Here is a 21687-nt window from a genome sequence, read left to right on the forward strand (position 1 = left end):
ATAGAAAAATGAAGCCTAAATATACCTGAAATAAGGAAGCGACGACGAGAGACGCAAAAACCCACCATTATACTAAGGGTATGTGCACACACACTAATTACGTCCGTGATTGACGGACGTATTTCGGCCGCAAGTCCCGGACCGAACACAGTGCAGGGAGCCGGGCTCCCTGCATCATACTTATGTACGATGCTAGGAGTCCCTGCCTCTCTGCAGGACAACTGTCCCGTACTGTAATCATGTTTTCAGTACGGGACAGTTGTCCTGCAGCGAGGCAGGGACTCCTAGCATCGTACATAAGTATGATGCTAGGAGCCCGGCTCCCTGCACTGTGTTCGGTCCGGGACTTGCGGCCGAAATACGTCCGTCAATCACGGACGTAATTAGTGTGTGTGCACATACCCTAAACCAGACAATACTAATAGATAATGCGTAGTGATGTACAAAGCCGGTGGATTACATAGAATACGCATATCCGCAGACAGCGAGAGGCGGGGATCCCAGCCCGGTAGCCCCGCCCGCTGCAGTGCTTTCTGGGAAGAGGTTTTGAAATACCGGCGGGCGCGTCAGCCTGGTATATTGGTCTGTGGTCGCGGTGTGGGCCGATTCTTTTCTGAGCTTTTCACTATGGAGCCAGAGGAAAGATGCTCCCGAGGGTCCAGTGACGTCAGTTTCACGTCCCGGGCACAAGAGGACCCGCAGTTGGTAGACCAGTATGAAAGGTAAGGTGCTGGGACGGTGATCTAGATATAGCTGTATATACACTATTGTGTATGCGTCACAGGAGCGTTACACTGCGTACCACTGCCAGCTGTGTGGCGTTTTCTTCTGAATTATACATGTCATTATGTGGCTTCCCTGACCGTTTGTTTCAGATAACTCTATTGGTGTTTTTTGTAAATGTGGCTTAAAAGGGAGGGGAGTGTGTGCTGCACGTCCGTAACTCCGCAACTGTGTGCGCTGCGCGTCCGTAACTCCGCAACTGTGTGGGCTGCGCGTCCGTAACTCCGCAACTGTGTGGGCTGCGCGTCCGTAACTCCGCAACTGTGTGCGCTGCGCGTCCGTAACTCCGCAACTGTGTGCGCTGCGCGTCCGTAACTCCGCAACTGTGGGGGCTGCGCGTCCGCAACTGTGTGGGCTGCGCGTCCGTAACTCCGCAACTGTGTGGGCTGCGCGTCCGTAACTCCGCAACTGTGTGGGCTGCGCGTCCGTAACTCCGCAACTGTGTGGGCTGCGCGTCCGTAACTCCGCAACTGTGTGGGCTGCGCGTCCGTAACTCCGCAACTGTGTGGGCTGCGCGTCCGTAACTCCGCAACTGTGTGGGCTGCGCGTCCGTAACTCCGCAACTGTGTGTGCGCTGCGCGTCCGCAACTGTGTGTGTGTGTGTGCGCTGCGCGTCCGCAACTGTGTGTGTGTGCGCTGCGCGTCCGCAACTGTGTGTGTGTGTGTGTGTGTGTGTGCGCTGCGCGTCCGCAACTGTGTGTGTGTGCGCTGCGCGTCCGCAACTGTGTGTGTGTGTGTGCGCTGCGCGTCCGCAACTGTGTGTGTGTGTGTGTGCGCTGCGCGTCCGCAACTGTGTGTGTGTGTGTGTGCGCTGCGCGTCCGCAACTGTGTGTGTGTGTGTGTGTGTGTGTGTGTGTGTGTGCGCTGCGCGTCCGCAACTGTGTGTGTGTGTGCGCTGCGCGTCCGCAACTGTGTGTGTGTGTGCGCTGCGCGTCCGCAACTGTGTGTGTGCTGCGCGTCCGCAACTGTGTGTGTGTGTGTGTGTGTGTGTGTGCGCGCTGCGCGTCCGCAGCTGTGTGCGCTGCGCGTCCGCAACTGTGTGTGTGCGCTGCGCGTCCGCAACTGTGTGTGTGCGCTGCGCGTCCGCAACTGTGTGTGTGTGTGCGCTGCGCGTCCGCAACTGTGTGGGCTGCGCGTCCGTAACTCCGCAACTGTGTGGGCTGCGCGTCCGTAACTCCGCAACTGTGTGGGCTGCGCGTCCGTAACTCCGCAACTGTGTGGGCTGCGCGTCCGTAACTCCGCAACTGTGTGCGCGCTGCGCGTCCGCAACTGTGTGTTCGCGCTGCGCGTCCGCAACTGTGTGTGCGCGCTGCGCGTCCGCAACTGTGTGTGTCTCTGTCTGTAAGGCCCCATGCACACGAATGTGCTTTTGCGGCTGAAATTCCCCCGAAAATCCACGGGAGAATTGCCGCCCCATTCATTCCTATAGGTCCGTGCATGGCCCAGGAGCCTGGACTGCAGAAGGAACGGACATTTCTTATTACGGCCGTGTTCCAGGCTCATAGGAAATAATGCATGCGGCCATGTGCACGGCCTGCGATTTACCGGCGGCTCGCGGGTGTCACTCTGGGGCCGGCCGACCCGAGAATCACGGCCGTGCACATGGCTACGGTCGTGTGCATGAGGCGTAACTGTGTGTCTCCGTAACTGCCATTCACTACTATGGGAGTTACGGAAACAGTGTATTTTAGCGACTTGCGCTCTTTCTGTAACTCCCGACCTTGTGATCAGGAAGTGGCCGCGAGGCTGCATGAGCACAAAAAGCTAGAACCGGGCTCAGGGGACCTCGTACTAGAGATAGATGCGGGTCCCACCTCTGGGACCCACACCTATCTGACATTTATGACCTGTCCTAAATGTCCCTGATGTGAAAACCCCTTTAAAGGGCCTTTGCATGCTTTAGAGTCTCTTCACAGCGTTTCTGCCCTACGTTTGGCTGGTATGCCAGGAAAACTCAGACACGTTTAGCAGGAACATCATAGGACCCTATTTTATTTTTTTCTTTGCGGTATGGAATAGTGTAGTAAACTATGCTACTCCAGATGGCAGGATCACACATAAAGTATACCGTGTATTTTTTTATAAACATGGGAACCTATGGGTGATGGATATACTTTATGGCATACGTCACAGTCATCTGTTTAGCGTCTGCCATGAACTTTTCATGAATATGTGAAACGGTTACCATAATAGTCTGAGTGACAGATGTCTAACAGTGCCATCCGTTACCGATGGGGTCATGAAGAGCACACAACGTAATGTTAAAAAGATACCACTCTAGCCTATGGGTGACTAATGCCACTGTTCGGTATACGTTGGGAGCTTTTCCCAGGGTAAATGTGAATAGGGCCTTAGAGAATTCTGTTAGTCGCTTATGACATAACGTAATGGGCATAAAATCACCTCTTAAATCCCGTGTCGCTCCGCCGCCTATAGTACTATGGTCCCCTGCCGGTCTCTGGCTGCAGCAATGTAAACAATCACCGGCCACAGGGGTGATGTCGGTATGTAAGCGGCTGTTCGCATCTGTGTCCGACGCTCCGTTAAGGGCCTCCGTAACAGATTGCATTGCTTTTGGCAGGCAAAGTAGCGCAGCGTGATTTATGCCCGGCAAAATAACGGAAACCACGATGGCGGTCCCTAACAGAGCTAACCCCCCTATGAGGATGTGAACAACCGTTTCCGGTATCCTCGTTATTCTGCTCATATGACGGAGCAGAACAACGGAACACAGATGTAAACGAGCCCTAAAAATGGGAATCTCAGCAACAGAATTTTGTGTGGGAGTTCTGCAGCATTTGCAGTAGCAGCAAAGTGAATGAGATTTGAATAAATCTAATGCATGTGCTGCAGAAAAAATCATCTGCAGCGAAAACGTTCATTAACTGAACAGGCGGAATTCGCTTCGGGTTCTAGGTCGGATACGCTGCGTACTTTTATACAGTGTATCTGAACCGTGGAAACCTAGCCTTAGACTTGTGATCTAAACAGACCGTCGGGTGACCACAGGATTTATTAAAGGCTGAGCCGGGGCGTGCAATGTGAGGCCCAGCAGCAGCGATCAGCCAATAGCCGTGGAACTGTCTCCTTCGGCCCCTGGCAAGCAGCTATTTTTTGCTGCTAATGTTATCCTATATAGCTTTGCATGTAACGGTATTTTTATTTGGAGAATTAAAAATGGGATGCAGTGTCTCTGTAGTCTCCATCTAAAAGTACTTCAAGGTGGAGAATACGGTCTGGTGTACTGCAGCAAGGGAGGAAATATGTATTTAGAGCTGTAAAGCACAAGGTCGTTTGAACATAGGGGTATTCCAGTTACATTAAGTTACCCCCTATCCGTAGGGTAAGAAGTAACTTGCTGATCGGTGGGTATCCAGCAGCTGGGACCCCCACAGTTTACAAGAATGGGGTCCCATACCCCTCGTTTGAACCGAGCGGCAGGTCGCGTATGCGCACTGCCGCTCCATTCATTCTCTATGGGAGCACTGGAGATAGCAAAGTACATTGTTCGGCTATTTCTGGCGCTGCCATAGAGAATGAATGGAGCGGCAGTGCGCATTAGCGACCTGCCGCTTGGTTCAAATGAGGGGTACGGGACCCCCCGTTCTAAAACGGTAGGGGTCCCAGTAGTTGGACACCCACAGATCAGCAAGTTACCCCCTACCCTACAGATAGGGGGTAACTTGTTGAAGCCGGAATACCCTTTTAATGCACATTTTACTTTCTGCATTTAGCCCCGATTACCACCATGTTACAAGGATAAACGTGGAGGAAGGCTTAGTTACTTTGAGGCTGGATTCACACGACCATGTCACGTCCGTAATGGACGGAACGTATTTCGGCCGCTAATCCCGGTCCGAACACACTGCAGGGAGCCGGGCTCCTAGCATCATAGTTATGTACGACGCTAGGAGTCCCTGCCTCGCTGCGGGACAACTGTCCCGTACTGTAATCATGTTTTCAGTATGGGACAGTAGTTCCATGGAGAGGCAGGGACTCCTAGCATCGTACATAACTATGATACTAGGTGCCCGGCTCCCTGCACTGTGTTCGGTCCGGGATTAGCGGCCGAAATACGTTCCGTCCATTACGGACGTAACATGGTCGTGTGAATCCAGCCTAAAGGGTAACTAAACTTTTTTTAAAAAAAACCTTTGACGTGTCACAAATTTTAAACGGTGGGAGTCTGAGCAGTGGGAACCCCACGATTGCTAAAACGAAGTGGCAGAAGCGTTTGGGTGAGTGCGGTGGTGCTTAATTTCTGATTTCTGTCTTTCCTCGGTGCAGCGTACGGAGTCATAGACTTTCTATTGAGCCCGTCCACCACTTGCTCAGCTTTCATGCTTGAAAGACTCCTGTGCGAGTTGATCTTGTGTTAAAAAACAAACAAACAAAAAAACATGTTAACTTTAGGCCTTATTCACACGGATGTGTCTGTTTTGCGCACGCAAAAGGTCCGTGTGTCATCAGTATATTGTGCATGACTGTGATTTTCGCGCAGCCGCCATCATTATGACACTGTTTTTGTTTACAAACAGAAAAGCACGGGCTGTTTTCATTCATTTATTTTATTACTGCTGCGCAAATCACGCGTGACACCCGGAAGTGCTTCTGTGTGCCGAGCGCGATTTGCACGCACCCATTGACTTCAATGGGTGCGTGCTGCGGGCAAATATAGGACATGTTGTGAGTTTTACGCAGCGCACATACGCTGCGTGAAATTCACTGACATTCTGAACATAGGTCCGTGCGACGCGCGTGAAAATCACACACACGTAGCAAGGACGTATAAGACATTCGTGTGAATAAGGCCTAAGTCTGCTCATTTCTGCGCTCATCCAATTTTCTAAGAAGGCTATATCAGGCAGTTAAAGGAAAGGTGTCGTGAATTATTCATTTTTTTTTTTATTACATTTATATTGTTTTTTTTTTTACACTTTTTTACTTTACTGGGGGCTGCCACGTTTTATTTAATCTGTGTATGTGTCTCTTAACGACACATACACAGATGGAATACGGCAGCTACAGGGCATAGGACATAACGAACGGCTCCCGTTCATTGTGTCCTCTGCTCCTGATATCTCACTCTGTACTGCACAGTTCACAGCGACCCAGCATAGAAGCTGGGTTGTAGGGGGAAAGCCGACGCCACTTCGAAGACTGGCCGCATTGCAGGTAAGCTGTGTGTGTGTGTCAGAGCGCTGTGTGGGGGTCAGAGCGCTGTGTGGGGGTCAGAGCGCTGTGTGGGGGTCAGAGCGCTGTGTGGGGGTCAGAGCGCTGTGTGGGGGTCAGAGCGCTGTGTGGGGGTCAGAGCGCTGTGTGGGGGTCAGAGCGCTGTGTGGGGGTCAGAGCGCTGTGTGGGGGTCAGAGCGCTGTGTGGGGGTCAGAGCGCTGTGTGGGGGTCGGAGCGCTGGGGGTGTGTGTGTGTGGGTCAGAGCGCTGGGGGTGTGTGTGTGTGGGTCAGAGCGCTGGGGGTGTGTGTGTGTGGGTCAGAGCGCTGGGGGTGTGTGTGTGTGTGGGTCAGAGCGCTGGGGGTGTGTGTGTGTGGGTCAGAGCGCTGGGGGTGTGTGTGTGTGGGTCAGAGCGCTGGGGGTGTGTGTGTGTGGGTCAGAGCGCTGGGGGTGTGTGTGTGTGGGTCAGAGCGCTGGGGGTGTGTGTGTGTGGGTCAGAGCGCTGGGGGTGTGTGTGTGTGGGTCAGAGCGCTGGGGGTGTGTGTGTGTGGGTCAGAGCGCTGGGGGTGTGTGTGTGTGGGTCAGAGCGCTGGGGGTGTGTGTGTGTGGGTCAGAGCGCTGGGGGTGTGTGTGTGTGGGTCAGAGCGCTGGGGGTGTGTGTGTGTGGGTCAGAGCGCTGGGGGTGTGTGTGTGTGGGTCAGAGCGCTGGGGGTGTGTGTGTGTGGGTCAGAGCGCTGGGGGTGTGTGTGTGTGGGTCAGAGCGCTGGGGGTGTGTGTGTGTGGGTCAGAGCGCTGGGGGTGTGTGTGTGTGGGTCAGAGCGCTGGGGGTGTGTGTGTGTGGGTCAGAGCGCTGGGGGTGTGTGTGTGTGGGTCAGAGCGCTGGGGGTGTGTGTGTGTGGGTCAGAGCGCTGGGGGTGTGTGTGTGTGGGTCAGAGCGCTGGGGGTGTGTGTGTGTGGGTCAGAGCGCTGGGGGTGTGTGTGTGTGGGTCAGAGCGCTGTGTGTGTGTGTGTGTGTGTGGGTCAGAGCGCTGTGTGTGTGTGTGTGTGTGGGTCAGAGCGCTGGGGGTGTGTGTGTGTGTGTGTGGGTCAGAGCGCTGGGGGTGTGTGTGTGTGTGTGTGGGTCAGAGCGCTGGGGGTGTGTGTGTGTGTGTGTGGGTCAGAGCGCTGGGGGTGTGTGTGTGTGTGTGTGGGTCAGAGCGCTGGGGGTGTGTGTGTGTGTGTGTGGGTCAGAGCGCTGGGGGTGTGTGTGTGTGTGGGTCAGAGCGCTGGGGGTGTGTGTGTGTGTGGGTCAGAGCGCTGTGGGTGTGTGTGTGTGTGGGTCAGAGCGCTGTGGGTGTGTGTGTGTGTGGGTCAGAGCGCTGTGGGTGTGTGTGTGTGTGGGTCAGAGCGCTGTGGGTGTGTGTGTGTGTGGGTCAGAGCGCTGTGGGTGTGTGTGTGTGGGTCAGAGCGCTGGGGGTGTGTGTGTGTGTGTGGGTCAGAGCGCTGGGTGCGTCGTTGTAGACTGAGTACATGCACCGCCCGACGTCAAAAGATGGTGGGCGGTCGTTAAGGGGTTAAACACGCCCAGTTGTACTTAAGAAAGGCTCATTTGCATAATTATAAAAATGCTCATAACTTGGCCAAAAATGCTCGTTTTTGAAAAAATAAAAAAGTTACTGTAATCTACATTGCAGCGCCGATCCGAGATAGGGGTTTAAAAATCTGGTGACAGAGCCTCTTTAACCCCTTAGTGACCACTAATACGCCTTTTTACGTCGGTCACTAATGGGCTTTAGGCTAGGCTGACGCCTTTTTTACGTCAGCCTAGTCGAAGTCCTGCACGGGTCTCCCGTGCAGGCAGGAGCCGGGGCTCTGCTGTCTGACAGCTGAGCTCCTTCTCCAATGCCCGCGATCGAAGTTTACTTAGATCGCGGCCGTTTAACCCGTTAAATGCCGCCGTCAATAGCGACCGCGGCATTTTACTTTGTTTACAGAGGGAGTGCGCTCCCTCTGTCACCCATCGGCGGCCCGCGAATGAAATCGCGGGTCTCCGATGGGGTGTCATGGCAGCCGGGGGCTTGATAAAAGCCCCCAGGTCTGCCCTGGACATATTCCTGTTAGGACGCGCCGGAGGCACGTCCTAACAGATTGCCTGTCAGATTTACACTGACAGGCAATAATGCTCTGGTATACGAAGTATACCAGAGCATTATAGCAGCGATCGGAAGATCGCACAGTAAAGTCCCCTAGTGGGACTAATAAAATAGGTCATCAAAATGAAATAGATTATTAATAATAAGTACAGTAAAAAAATCCATTTTTTTCCATAAAAAGTGGTTTTTAGTAAAAGTGTAAAAAAAAAAAAAAAAGTACACATATGTGGTATCGCCGCGACCGTAATGACTCCATTAATAAAGTTAATATGTAATTTAAACCGCAAAGTGAACACCGTAAAAAAAAAAAACGCAAAAAACCATGGCGAAATTGCAATTTTTTTCCATTGCCCCCAAAAAAGTCATAATAAAAATGAATCAATAAGTCCCATGTACCCCAAAACAGTACCATTCAAAACTACGTCTCGTCCCGCAGAAAACAAGCCCAAAAAATCACAACATTGATGGAAAAATAAAAAAATTACGGCTCTTGGAAAGAGACAATGCAAAAACAAATAATTTTAGTTCAAAAGTGTTTTTATTGTGCAAAAGTCGTAAAACATAAAAAAAAACTCTACATATGTGGTATCGCCGTAATCGTACCGACCCATAGAATAAAGGTAACATGTTATTATGAATAATTATGCATAGTGAACGGCGTCAATTTAAAACCGCATAGAACAATGGCGGAATTTCAGTTTTTTTTTATAATCCCCCCCCCCCCAAAAAGGTTAATAAAAGTTAATATAAAAATTATATGTACCCAAAAATGGTGCTATTAAAAAGCACAACTAATCCCGCAAAAAACAAGTCCTCATACAGCTATGTAGACGAAAAAATAAAAACGTTATAGCTCTTTGAATGCGACTATAGAAAAACGAATAAAATAGCTTGGTCATTAGGGCCTAAAATGGGCTGGTCACTAAGGGGTTAATGACTTTGTTAATGCTTACAATTTATAAATGTAAATACATTTGTAATTATACTTGCGTTTTCCAAAGTGACCCCGTTTCCACATCCTGCCGTGGGGAACTTGACGGGTGACGTCACTCTGCACTGGCTCTGGCCGCTGTGTTGATCTTGAATTCTTTGCCGGGTATACGACACGTCACTTGTCACGTGGTGTATTTCTGCTTCACAGCCTGTAACGCGCATGCACTGTCACTGCTGTTCTCGCGGTCCCTGCTGTTCTTGTTATAACAGCAGGGGCCGCGCATGCGCATTACAACAGAACAAGCCGATATACACCACGTCACAAGTGACGTGTCGTATAACCGGAAAATAATTCAAGATCAACAAAGCGGCCAGAGCAGAGAGTGATGTCACCCGTCAAGTTCCACATGGCAAGATCTGGAAACGGCGCAACTTTGGAAAATGTTAGTATATTACAAATGTATTTACATCTATAAATTACAAGCATTAACACAAAGTCCTTAAATCTCGGACAACCCCTTTAAGCTTTTCCATCGCCTCATTCAAAGAGCTATAACTTTGTTTGCAAAAATAGAAATAATAATATAAATGTAATTAAAGACACCTCTCTATCGTTGTCTTGCGCACACTTTAAAAAAGGTTTTGAGCGGTCCTTAAAAAAAAAAAAAAGGCTTTTATCCCCTTAACGACATCCAACGTACTAGTACGTTGTCCTCGTTAAGGACTTAACGCTACACAACGTACAGAAGCTGAGCCCGCACCATCGCCACCGGGTGTCCGGTGTATATTACAGCTGACGCCCAGCTACATGGCGACCGGAGTTAGTCTCTGATTTGGCCGATTAACCCCTTAGATGCAGCGCTCAAAAGCGAGCGCTTCATCTATGGTGTTACCTAGCAGATCGGAACCCCGCAATGCAATCACTGGGTTCCGATGACTACTCTGGCAGACCAGAGTCCTAACAATGGCGTCCACTGTCTGCCACTTCCTACTGGAGTGTGAGAGGTTCATTAGTCACATCCCCAAACACACTCCAGTAAGAGGGGTAATGGTGGTCACCCAGCTTTCCCAGAAGCAGATATAACCAGGAAAGGGCTGGATTGAGGGTGCACAGGGTTTTTGGTGATCCCCCTCTGTCATGTGATCGGACCTAGGTTACCGGTTCTGATGCAGACGGGGTTCATGTGACTATAAATCTGTCCGTAACAAGAGACAGTGCACTCGGGACAAGCCCTGCCCTCATGCTGTAGTTGTGTGGTTCTGTCTGCAGTGATGGCGGTGGGTGGCTCTGACGCCCGCCTCCCCCGTCGAGTCATCTCAGGACAGAAGGAGTGTCCGGATTGGAGACACAGCGCTGCACCTGTCCTCAGGTTGTCTGGTTTTGCAGTAAGTGAATAGGACAGAGCTGTAATACCACACACGACCTGAGGACAGGTGCGGCGCCATGTTTTCCTGGACGACCCCTTTAAGACTTTTCCCGTGTGTGTGTCAGAGCGGGGTGTGCACGGGCGCCGCTGATACTTCATAGCCACTTATCAGCTGTTTTGAAGAATCAGTGGCGAGCACACACACACACACCGACCCCCCCCCCCCCCCCAAAAAAGCGTAAAATGTGTCAAATACACGGCGTGTGAGCCTGTCAACTGAAAAGTCATTCACTTCACTTTCATCATTCTGAGGGTATGTTCACACACGATGTTTTCAGCTGAAAAATCGGAAGCAGAACGCCTACAAGCATCTGCCCATTGGTTTCAATGGGAAATACGGCATTCTGTTCCGACAGGGCGTTTTCTACGTGGTCGTTTTCCAAAAACGGCACGTAAAAGACGCCCGCCAAAATGAAGTGCACGTCACTTCTTGGGACGTTTTTGGAGCCTTTTTTCATTGACTTTATAGAAAAACAGCTCCAAAAACAAAAACGGCCGTAAAAAAACGCGAGTTTGATTAAAAAATGGCTGAAAATCTGGTTTCCCTTTGTTTAGTAAGCGTGTGAACATACCCTTAGCCATTTGGTGTGTCCAATAACTTCTGCCAGCTGCAGAATCACACCCAAAATAGCAGCCGGACACTGCTTAGCAATTTGAAGACACCTTTTCCTGGCTTGTGGGAGGGGGGGGGTGAGATTCCCTCCCACATTTACAGCAGCTGTGAGTCAGGTTGCTTTGCCTTATTCACCTTACTGCAATTCTGGGAAGTGCCCCCCCCCCCTGGTGGCCAACACAGGAAAACATGTCAAATTATGATTTCATTTTTAATACTTTCTACCATGTGGAAGAAAAAAAAAATACAGCAAGAAACGTAAAAAATATAATAGAAATAAGTAACGATACTTTAAAAAAAAAAAAAAAAAAAAAGTTTAATTCGTGACACATTCCCTTTAAGAAATTTTCTAACCGTTCTGAATATTTTGGGGGGTGCAGTTTTTAAAACGGTGTGTTTTATAGGGGGATTCTAATATATAAGGCCCTCAAAGCCACTTCAGAACTAAACTGGTCCCCGAAAAAATAGCCCTTTGAAATGTTCTTGAAAATGTGAGAAATTGCTGCTAAAGTTCTAAGCCTTGTAACGTCCTAGAAAAATAAAAGGATGTTCAAAAATCAATGGCAACATAAAGTAGACGTATTGGGGAATGTAACTAGTAACTATTTTGGGTGGTATAATTATCTGTTTTACAAGTAGATCCATTTAAATTTGTAAAAATGCACATTTTCTAAATTTTGGTATTTTTTTTTACAAACACTGAATCTATCTACCACATTTTACCACGAACATAAAGTACAATGTGTCATGAGAGAAGTCTCAGAATCGCTTGAAAAAATTAAAGCATTCCAAAGTTATGACATAGTGACATGTCAGATTTGAAAAAAATGGCCAGGTCCATTAGGTGAAAACAGGCTGTGTCCTTAAAGAGGCTCTGTCACCAGATTTTGCAGCCCCTATCTGCTATTGCAGCAGATAGGCGCTGCAATGTAGATGACAATAACGTTTTTATTTTTAAAAAACGAGCATTTTTGACCAAGTTATGACCATTTTCGTATTTATGCAAATGAGGCTTGCAAAAGTACAACTGGGCGTGTTGAAAAGTAAAAGTACAACTGGGCGTGTATTATGTGCGTACATCGGGGCGTGTTTACTACTTTTACTAGCTGGGCGTTGTGTATAGAAGTGTCATCCACTTCTCTTCACAACGCCCAGCTTCTGGCAGTGCAGCACTGTGACGTCACTCACAGGTCCTGCATCGTGTCGGCACCAGAGGCTACAGATGATTCTGCAGCAGCATCGGCGTTTGCAGGTAAGTCGATGTAGCTACTTACCTGCAAATGCTGATGCTGCTGCAGAATCAACTGTAGCCTCTGGTGCCGACACGATCCAGGACCTGTGAGTGACGTCACAGATCTGCACTTCCAGAAGCTGGGCGTTGTGAAGAGAAGTGGATGACACTTCTATACACAACGCCCAGCTAGTAATAGTAGTAAACACGCCCCGATGTACGCACATAATACACGCCCAGTTGTACTTTTACTTTTCAACACGCCCAGTTGTACTTTTGCAAGCCTCATTTGCATAAATACGAAAATGGTCATAACTTGGCCAAAAATGCTCGTTTTTTAAAAATAAAAACGTTACTGTAATCTACATTGCAGCGCCTATCTGCTGCAATAGCAGATAGGGGTTGCAAAATCTGGTGACAGAGCCTCTTTAAAGGGGTTGTCTGAGATAAATCGCCTGTGTTAATGCTTGTAATTTATTAAAGCAAATAAGTTTTGTAATATACTTACATTTTCCAAAGTGGCCCCGTTTCCAGATCATGCCGTGGGGTACTTGACGTGTGACGTCACTCTCTGGCCGCTGTGTTGATCTTCAATTCTTTTCCAGGTATACGGCACGTCACTTGTGTATGGGTTGCTCTGCTGTACAGCCCGTAACGCGGATTTGCGGTCCCTGCTGTTCTTGAGATAGCATTTTGAATGGGGAAAAAGTGGGTTTTTAATTTTTTTCACTTGGATTTTTATTAACTTTATTCTAATTTTTTTTAAATTATTTTTTGATCGCTTTTATATAGGGCTGGGTGATTTTTGGCCAAAAATAAAATCTAGATTATTTATTTTTCAACAGTAGTGACCAGGGATACAGCTCCTAGTGGAAGCTACAGTGGCGCTATCTACAAGTAGGGTGGCGGTGCGATCTGCCAGGAGGGAGGGTGGCGGTGCGATCTGCCAGGAGGGAGGGTGGCGGTGCGATCTGCCAGGAGGGAGGGTGGCGGTGCGATCTGCCAGGAGGGAGGGTGGCGGGGCGATCTGCCAGGAGGGGGGGTGGCGGGGCGATCTGCCAGGAGGAGGGCTGGCGGGGCGATCTGCCAGGCGGGTTAGTATCTACAGGGCGGTGTGGCTATATACCGAGGTCCCTGCTTCCCCACGGAACTGCTGTTATGTACTGTGTAATTTTGTTCAGTACATAACAGCAGCTCCGTGGGGAAGTAGGGACAGAACTGGGTGCAGCTTGTCGGACTGGGTAGACAAGGCAGTGATCGGGCGAAGCTTCCTCCTGCAGCACAGCGTGACGTGCCACAATGATTGTTAAAAAAATAGAATTGTCAGAGGCCTTGAGGGTGAATTAATTGAATAAATTTGATTAATCGCACAGCCCTACTTTTATTATACTTAAATACTTCTTTATTGCAGTGTATTACTGCCTGTCCTTGTAAAACTCACGTGCATCTGTTAGGCCATACCTCCTGGGGTGCCGGTGGGGTGTGAGGGAGGCCCCTCCCTCCAAAACCCCTTCGATGCGGTGCTCGCTATTAAGTGCTGCATCTAAGGGGTAAAACGGGCGGGTGAAAATTTTCGGTAGCAGGGAGCCGTAACTTTTCACGGTGGCGCCAGTTAGTGGCTGCCGTGAAAAGGTGTATTGGCGGTCACTAGCTGGTTAAGGAACCACAGCAGACCACGTAAAGTTAGAGTAGGGTCGCTGAGTGCTGAGGTGCACAGTGCTGAAAAGTCACGAACGCTCTGACTCAATAACTGCAGAGTTCCAAAACTCCTCTGGCATTCGTATCCACACACAAACTGTGGCCTGGGAGCTTCACGGCATGGGTTTCCTTGGCGGAGCAACTGCATGCAAGCCTTTCATAGCCAAGCACAATCCAAGTGTCAGATGGAGTGGTGTAAAGCACGCCGCAACTGGACTCTGGAGGAGTCAAGATGTGTTCTGTGGAGTGACAAATCACGTTTCTCTATCTGGGAGTCTGATGGACGAGTCTGGGTTTTTGCGAATTCGAGGAGAACGTTACCTGTCTGATTGCATTGTGCCAACTGTGAAGTTTGGTGGAGCAGGAATAAAACTATGGAGGTTTTTTTCAGGGGTTGGACTAGGCCCCTTAGTTCCAGTAAAGGGAAATCTTAATGCTTCAGCATACCAAGACATTTTGGACAATTGTATGCTTCCAACATTGTGGTAACCGTTTGGGGTTCGGCCCTCTTCTGTTCCTGCATGACTGTGACCCAGCACACAAAGCAATGTCCATAAAGTCATGGTTGGGTGAGTTTGGTGTGGAAGAACTTGACTGGTCTTCAATAATATTATTTTTATTAGGCCCTATTGGGGCTGTGTGGGGGCAGCTATGGGACACTTACGGGGGGCATTATACTGTTTGGGGGGCAACTATGGGGCATTATACTGTGGTGGCAGTGTTAAGGGGTATATTATATACAGAAGGCTCAGGAAATATATTATTTCAATGGCGTGGCATGCAAAAAGGGGTGTGGACTTATGTTGTTTTTTTTTTTTTAATTAACCCTTTTTTTTTTTTTTAAATCCCATAGAGGGATTTTGTCATGTTTTATTTTTTATTTTTTTAACTTTAATGTACTGGCATATATCTATATGCCAGTACATTAGCCTGTGTACTGATTGATTGTACACACGCAGTTGTTAGGGCATATCTCCGTATGCCCTAAAAGGGAATATGGTCAGACAGCCCTGGGGTCCTTCAATGGGCCCTGGGCTCTCTGCCCATACCCGTTATAGCCGTCGATCACGTCACGGGATTTCCTGTGACGAGATCAAAGGGGAGTCCCCGTCTGAGCATTGCTTTGAATGCTGCGATAAGGTTTCTCCGCTGTTAGAGCGGGGCTGCTGTTGTGTATTACAGCCGTTGCCCCGCTCATTGTGGTGCGTTGACACTGGCTGTCACACAGGACGAGAATACCCGTCCTAATTCGCCAAGTACCCGCCGCTCAGGATGAGTGTTCTCGTACTATGTCGGCAACCAGTTAATAATTTCTGTACAGGGGGAGCATAGTCACTATGTGCAAATGTCCCATGCAGTCATGTTAATAAGAAATGACACTCCATTGTGAAAGTTCCTATTTTTTAACTTCTCTGGACATCTCAATATTTCATCTTCATTCGCATAGTAGGAAGGTGATATAACGAAGTAAAGCCATAACAAATTTGCTTTGCTATAATTTATTAAACCAAAAATTTCAGAGATCCGGACTGGGACCGATTTTTTTATTTTTTCCCCACTTCAGGAAGAATTTCAGCTGTGCAATGTTAGTTTTTTTTTTTTGGTATGCATGCACGGCCAGCTTTAAATCCCACCACCACTTTCACTGGGCCATGTTTAATTCTATTATTTCCGCTATTCTTTGGTGGATTAACTAGTATGTTTCAGGTAGTACTGACCAAATCTTACCCTGTACTTCTAAAAGTTAGGAACCAGCAGTGATGTATTCTTCAGGCACTTCAGGGCCTATCTCGGCTCCCTGTTGGACCTGTTTTGATTATTGGCAGTTGGTTTGTCCAGCCCTGGTATAAGTAAGAGCCTGTTCACATCACCGTTCGCTTTCCGTTCCGTCTGAGGTTTCCGTCGGGCGAACCTCGCAACGGAAAGTCAAACTGAAACCACAGCTTCTGTTTCCATCACTATTGGTATTAATGGTGACGGAAATATTGCTAATGGTTTCCGTTCGTCACCATGCCGTCAGGTTTCCGTTTTTTTCGACTGAATCAATAGTGCAGTTGACTCCGCTATGGATTCCGTTATTAAAACGGAAACCTGCCGGAATGGTGACGAACGGAAACAATCAGCAATGTTTCGGTCACCATTGATATAATTTGTCATGTTGCAAGGTCCAATGATCTGAACATGGATGGGATCAGAGAGAGCTCTGATCCCAGCCATTTTAAAGTGCAGCTCCAGTTTTATATAGAAAAAAAACTGTTAATGTGCAGGACTTTGCAAAATAACAGTTCTATTTAACTTGATTAGCCAATTTTACTTCTAATGAGCAGCATAGACTGGTCACAGTCCTTGCTGCTAGCTGCTCTTACGATTGCAGTAAACCTACGGCTATTTATTTTTATTTTTTTAAGGTGTTATCTGAGATCTTCAATAAAGAAAAAATCTGTTAAGGCATAAACTAATAAACACTGATTTTCATATAAAAAAATGTTTTTATTTATCTGCAGATATGTTCAAAAAGCAAAGCAAGAAGCTAAGAATGGAAACCTGTTAAAGTCAATAGAAAACTTTCAGAGAGCAGATGCCATACACCCCAGTGAAAAGCTAAAAGGACGCATAGCAAAGCTTGAAGAGGCTCTCCAACAGCTCGATCTCCAAAATGAACAAGATGATGATGATGAATTTATTAATGTATTAGGATGCGGACTGATGCTCTATAAAGAACTATACAATAAGCTATTTGAACACCAAAAAGAAGGTGTTGCATTTATGTACATCCTTCACAAAGATGGAAGAAAAGGTGGCATTTTGGCAGATGATATGGGGCTTGGAAAGACTATCCAGGTGATTGCCTTCCTTTCTGGAATGTTTGATGCGGAGTTGTCCAATAATGTTTTACTGCTCATGCCAACAACTTTAATTAGTAATTGGGTTAAAGAGTTTGAAAAGTGGACTCCAGGCATGAGAGTGAGTGAATTTCATGGCACTAGCAAAAAGGAGCGAAGCAGAAACCTTGAGAAAATCCAGAGGAAGGGTGGTGTTCTCATTACCACCTACCAAATGTTGATTAATAATTGGCAACAGCTATCCACATACAATGGAAGAGAGTTTGTTTGGGATTACATCGTTTTAGATGAGGCTCATAAAATTAAAACCTCATCAACGAAGACTGCAAAATCTTGCTCTGCAATTCCTGCTAAGAATCGCATACTTTTAACGGGCACACCTATCCAAAATAATCTACGTGAGATGTGGGCCTTGTATGATTTTGCTTGTCAAGGAACACTTCTGGGAACAGCTAAAACCTTTAAAATGGAGTATGAAAATCCAATAACTAGGGCCAGAGAGAAAGATGCTACACCAGGTGAAAAAGCTCTTGGACTTAAGATATCTGAGAACCTTATGAAAATTATTCAGCCTTATTTTCTCAGGCGTACAAAGAATGATGTTCAGCGTAAAAAAGTTTCTGAGCAGCAGACCACAATTGAGTCGAATAGTAAAGTATGTACAATGCCTTCCCTTACAAGAAAGAATGATTTCATAATATGGGTCTTTTTATCATCGATTCAGGAAGATGTGTATCGGAAGTTTATATCTTTGGATCAAATCAAGGAATTGCTAATGACGACCAGGTCCCCTCTAGCAGAACTGAATATTCTGAAGAAGCTCTGTGATCATCCAAGACTTCTGTCCGCAAGAGCCTGTGTTCAGCTTGGACTGGAGGGAGATGGCACAGAAGAGAATGCTATTGAAGCAGTTACAAAGTTTGATCATCTTTCTGATGAGACTCTTATGGAGGAGTCTGGAAAGCTTGTGCTTCTGATTGAGCTTCTTAATAAACTCAAAGAAGAAGGTCACCGAACTCTGGTATTCTCCCAGTCAAGAAAAATGCTTGATATGATTGATCGCATCTTAAATAACCAAGGGTTTAAAGTCATGCGACTTGATGGGACCGTTTCTCTTTTAGATCGAGAGAAAAGAATAAGTATGTTTCAGACCAACAGGAGCTACTCTGTATTGCTGCTGACCACACAAGTTGGAGGTGTGGGATTAACCCTTACTTCAGCTGATCGCGTTGTGATTTTTGACCCCAGCTGGAATCCAGCTACTGATGCACAAGCTGTTGACCGAGCCTACAGAATAGGACAACAAGAAAATGTAGTAATCTATCGACTCATAACCTGTGGTACAGTGGAGGAGAAAATATATAGGAGGCAAATCTTCAAAGACTCCTTAATAAGACAGACAACCGGTGACAAGAAAAACCCTTTCCGTTACTTCTCAAAGCAGGAATTAAAGGAGCTGTTTTCTTTAGAAGATACTCGGACCTCTTCCACCCAGATTCAGCTTCAAAATATGCATTCTTCTCAAAGGAAAACCGACACCAATCTAGATGAACATATAGCTTATTTGCATACTTTACAAATTTTTGGCATCTCTGACCATGACCTCATCTATTCACATGAGGTATCATCCCAAGATGAGGAAAATGAATGTGAAAATGAACATGGCCAGTACATTCAAGAAAGGGTTCAGAAGGCTCATGAACTAGTACAGATGGAGTCTCAACTGAATGAACAACTAATGGAGCAAATAAAGAAGGGTTCAGAAGGAGCATGGCTTAGACAAAATATTCTCCCTGAAAAACCAAAACAAAGAAGTCTTCCTAATGGTAAACCACCAACTTGTCGTCCTGAAATTATAGATCTTACGGAACAAGAAATTGCGAGTGTAAGTTCTCATATGACCAGTTTGGTAATAGAGAATTCTGACGAAGAAAACCTTTCCCCTGTTTCGATTAAAAAGGAACCACAGAACATTGTAAATTCTCACATAAGCAGTTTGAGAATTCAAGACTCTAGTGAAGATGACGCTCTACCTCCTGCTCCTTTTAATCTTGAAACCTCAAAGAATGTAAGCAGTCCCATGACGAACTTGGTATTTGAGTCTTTTGTTGAAATATTGCCCCAGGTTCTATTTAAAAGTGAACTAGCAAGAGAGAGAGATGACCAGACTACTAACTTACATGAAGATTCTAGTGAAGAAGAAATGTCTGCTCCTATTCAGTTTACAAAAGCTCCCAGGATGGTAAGTAAAAAAAAATAAAAGGTAGTAGTATTGCAGTACGCAACTTTTGTTAGTTATCTGATCTGTTTTGCGAACTTTGAAGATAGTTATGGCTGAGGTACTAAAGCTATATCTGGCAGAAATCTGCTTCATAGGTGCGAACTGTTGTCTTCCATGCTTTTAAAAAATGTGTCTCGTAAGTTTAAGATGAGTGAAGTGAAAAATGTGCCTGCTCATTGCTTTTCCGTCAATTAAATACCCTATTGCGGAGCAACCGTTCAGATTGAAATTCTGTAATCTAGATCCATATTTTAGCGTGCATTGTTTTGTGTCAAATATGGCTCATCTGCAAAGTGCTGATAAGGTAAAGTTTTCATAGTTTTGCTCATCTCAAGTGGTAAGAGTACGATAAAAGTCAAAGAACTTCCTTTTATACCAGGGGTCCTACATAAGACGTTTCAGGCAGTTTTGCATGTCTAAATCTGAAAAGATCACCCTTCTGATACAATATTACAAATCAGTCAGATCTCAAACAGCCTTCTCTTTTAAAGGGAATGTGTCGCTAGAATTTTTTTATTTTTTTTTTTCAGTTAAACTGTTAGTATTTAAGTGATTAAATTGTTTTAATTTTCACAAGTCAGGAAATATTATAAATTCGATTCTAATTTATAAAATTTCCATGTGCTGGTCACTAGAGGGAGCAATTCCCAAAATTGCAGCATTGCAATGTGGTAAAGCAACCTCATTGCATTATGCTGCAAATTTGGTTTAGACACACGCTGTAGTGAGCTCACACAATCCCCCCTCCCTTATCCTGGCTAGTGGCAGGAGAAGGAGGTGGTTGAATCTTCTAATCCTCCTACACTGTGCATTCGCTCAGAAAATGGCGGCACACAGTGAAGGAGGATTAGATACAGTGGTAATCAGACAGTATAACACGAACATAATACACACATCACATACACAAACATAACTTACCTGCTCCTGCCGCTGCTGCCTCTGATCCTACTCCTCGCGTCTACGCTGCCTGGAACATATGTCCTGAAGCCGCGACCGGAAGTAGTCCTCTTACTGTCCGGCCGCGGCTTCCGGTCCACATGAAAATGGCGCCGGATGGCGCTCTGCCGAAGACCTTCCTTTTGGACTGTGTGGGAACGGCGCATGCGCCGTTCCCACACAGACGGCGTACACTATAGTGAATGGAACGGCTCCCGTTCGCATTCTCTATGGGGATGTATGTGCCGTATTCCGTCTCTGTATGTGTCGTTAATAGACACATACAGAGATTTAAAAAAAAAATGGCAGCCCCCATACAGAAGTAAAAGTAAGAAAAAAGAACACAAATAAATAAAATGTGTTTTAATAACATACTAAAAGCAAATTTGTATACAAATTTATTTTTTCGCGACACCTTCTTCCCTTTAATCCTACTGTTGAATCTGACAAAGTTTGTTTGCCATCTAACTGATACAAATGAGGTATGCACTGCTTTTAGCTGGCTTGCGTGCTGTATTATTGATTTTGGTTTATAAATCGTATGTAGTAAGTGCCCTATAATGGCAGTTGCAGGCCGACAGAATTGTATCATTTAAAGGGGTTTTCCTGCCTTTTGTGGCTTTAAATGACAAACGAGTGCTAATTTATAGATGGACGTTGCGTAGGTCAAATGTGCTGTTTCAGCGGTAGTCACGTGACCACAGTACTACTTTCCTTAGTTGTAAGCTAATGAAAACGTGTTCTTTTAATTTTTTCTCCGAAGTCACTCTTAAATCAAAATGCTTATGCACAGCGTTTGCGCAGGGGGACCGCAAGGAGGACAATGAACAAGGAGGGGGGTGTATTTCGATCACATGCTGTTGTAGCGCGTCGACCACATGCGGCGTGTTTAGCATAGTGATGTAGGGGACAGGTGGTTATAACCACTGACTACCAATCAACTGCTGATGTGGTCAGGTGACTGGTACTGGAATGGTGTATCTGACTGAGTGTGTCAATCTATAAGTAAGTAGTCCTTGCTTGTCATGTAAACTAACAAAAAAAAAAAACTTTTTTTTTTTTTTTTTTTTTTTTTTCTCAACCCGGAAAACCCCTTTAATTTAGGTTCCCTTTATATTTTAAGACATTCATAACTGTTTTCCTATCCTTAGAAAATGACCTGTTTTTTTGGAGACCTTTTAGGTTAAACATATCTGTCGTCACAGCTCAACATTACAATTGGGCAAATCTAATGTATTTTTTTTAATTTTATTTTTTTCCCAGTCAAGATTTGCGAGTGGAAAATCTGCAGCTTATCCAGGAGCAGCAAAGTGGATGACATTTAACAAATCTTCTCCACACGCTGCAGCTAATGTCTGTGCAGAAATTGAACTGTGTTGTGGATTTTTATATCCGTGGCATGTCAATTTATGCTGCGGAACAGTTGCACATTTGTTGCAGATTTTCCCCATTGAGCTCCATAGGGAAGTGGAAAATCTGAAGAAAAATGGCAAATGGTTTTTCTCAAAACACCCTCCATGACCGCACCACAGGAGGGAAGACCCCGCCTCTAATATGGAAAGGAAAAAACACGAGGTTAAATAACCCTCCCCCACCCCACCCCGTTCCTCCTCAGAGTTTTTTCCTGTCCCTATCAGGC

The 21687-nt window shown here is 46.5% G+C and overlaps 1 protein-coding gene across 1 annotated transcript in view; it reads left to right on the forward strand.

Annotated features, from left to right (window-relative positions):
• Window positions 1–391: 391 nt before the first annotated feature.
• The window catches only part of ERCC6L (ERCC excision repair 6 like, spindle assembly checkpoint helicase), a 29324-nt gene continuing 8028 nt past the window's right edge, over window positions 392–21687 (forward strand). The window contains exons 1-2 of the mRNA XM_075835613.1: window positions 392–722; window positions 16493–19073. Coding sequence (XP_075691728.1) covers window positions 439–722; window positions 16493–19073 — 2865 coding nt within the window. The 5' untranslated portion in view covers window positions 392–438. The remainder of the gene's footprint in view (window positions 723–16492; window positions 19074–21687) is intronic.

This window comes from Rhinoderma darwinii, chromosome 8, assembly GCF_050947455.1.
Source record: "Rhinoderma darwinii isolate aRhiDar2 chromosome 8, aRhiDar2.hap1, whole genome shotgun sequence".
Taxonomy (NCBI): domain Eukaryota; kingdom Metazoa; phylum Chordata; class Amphibia; order Anura; family Rhinodermatidae; genus Rhinoderma; species Rhinoderma darwinii.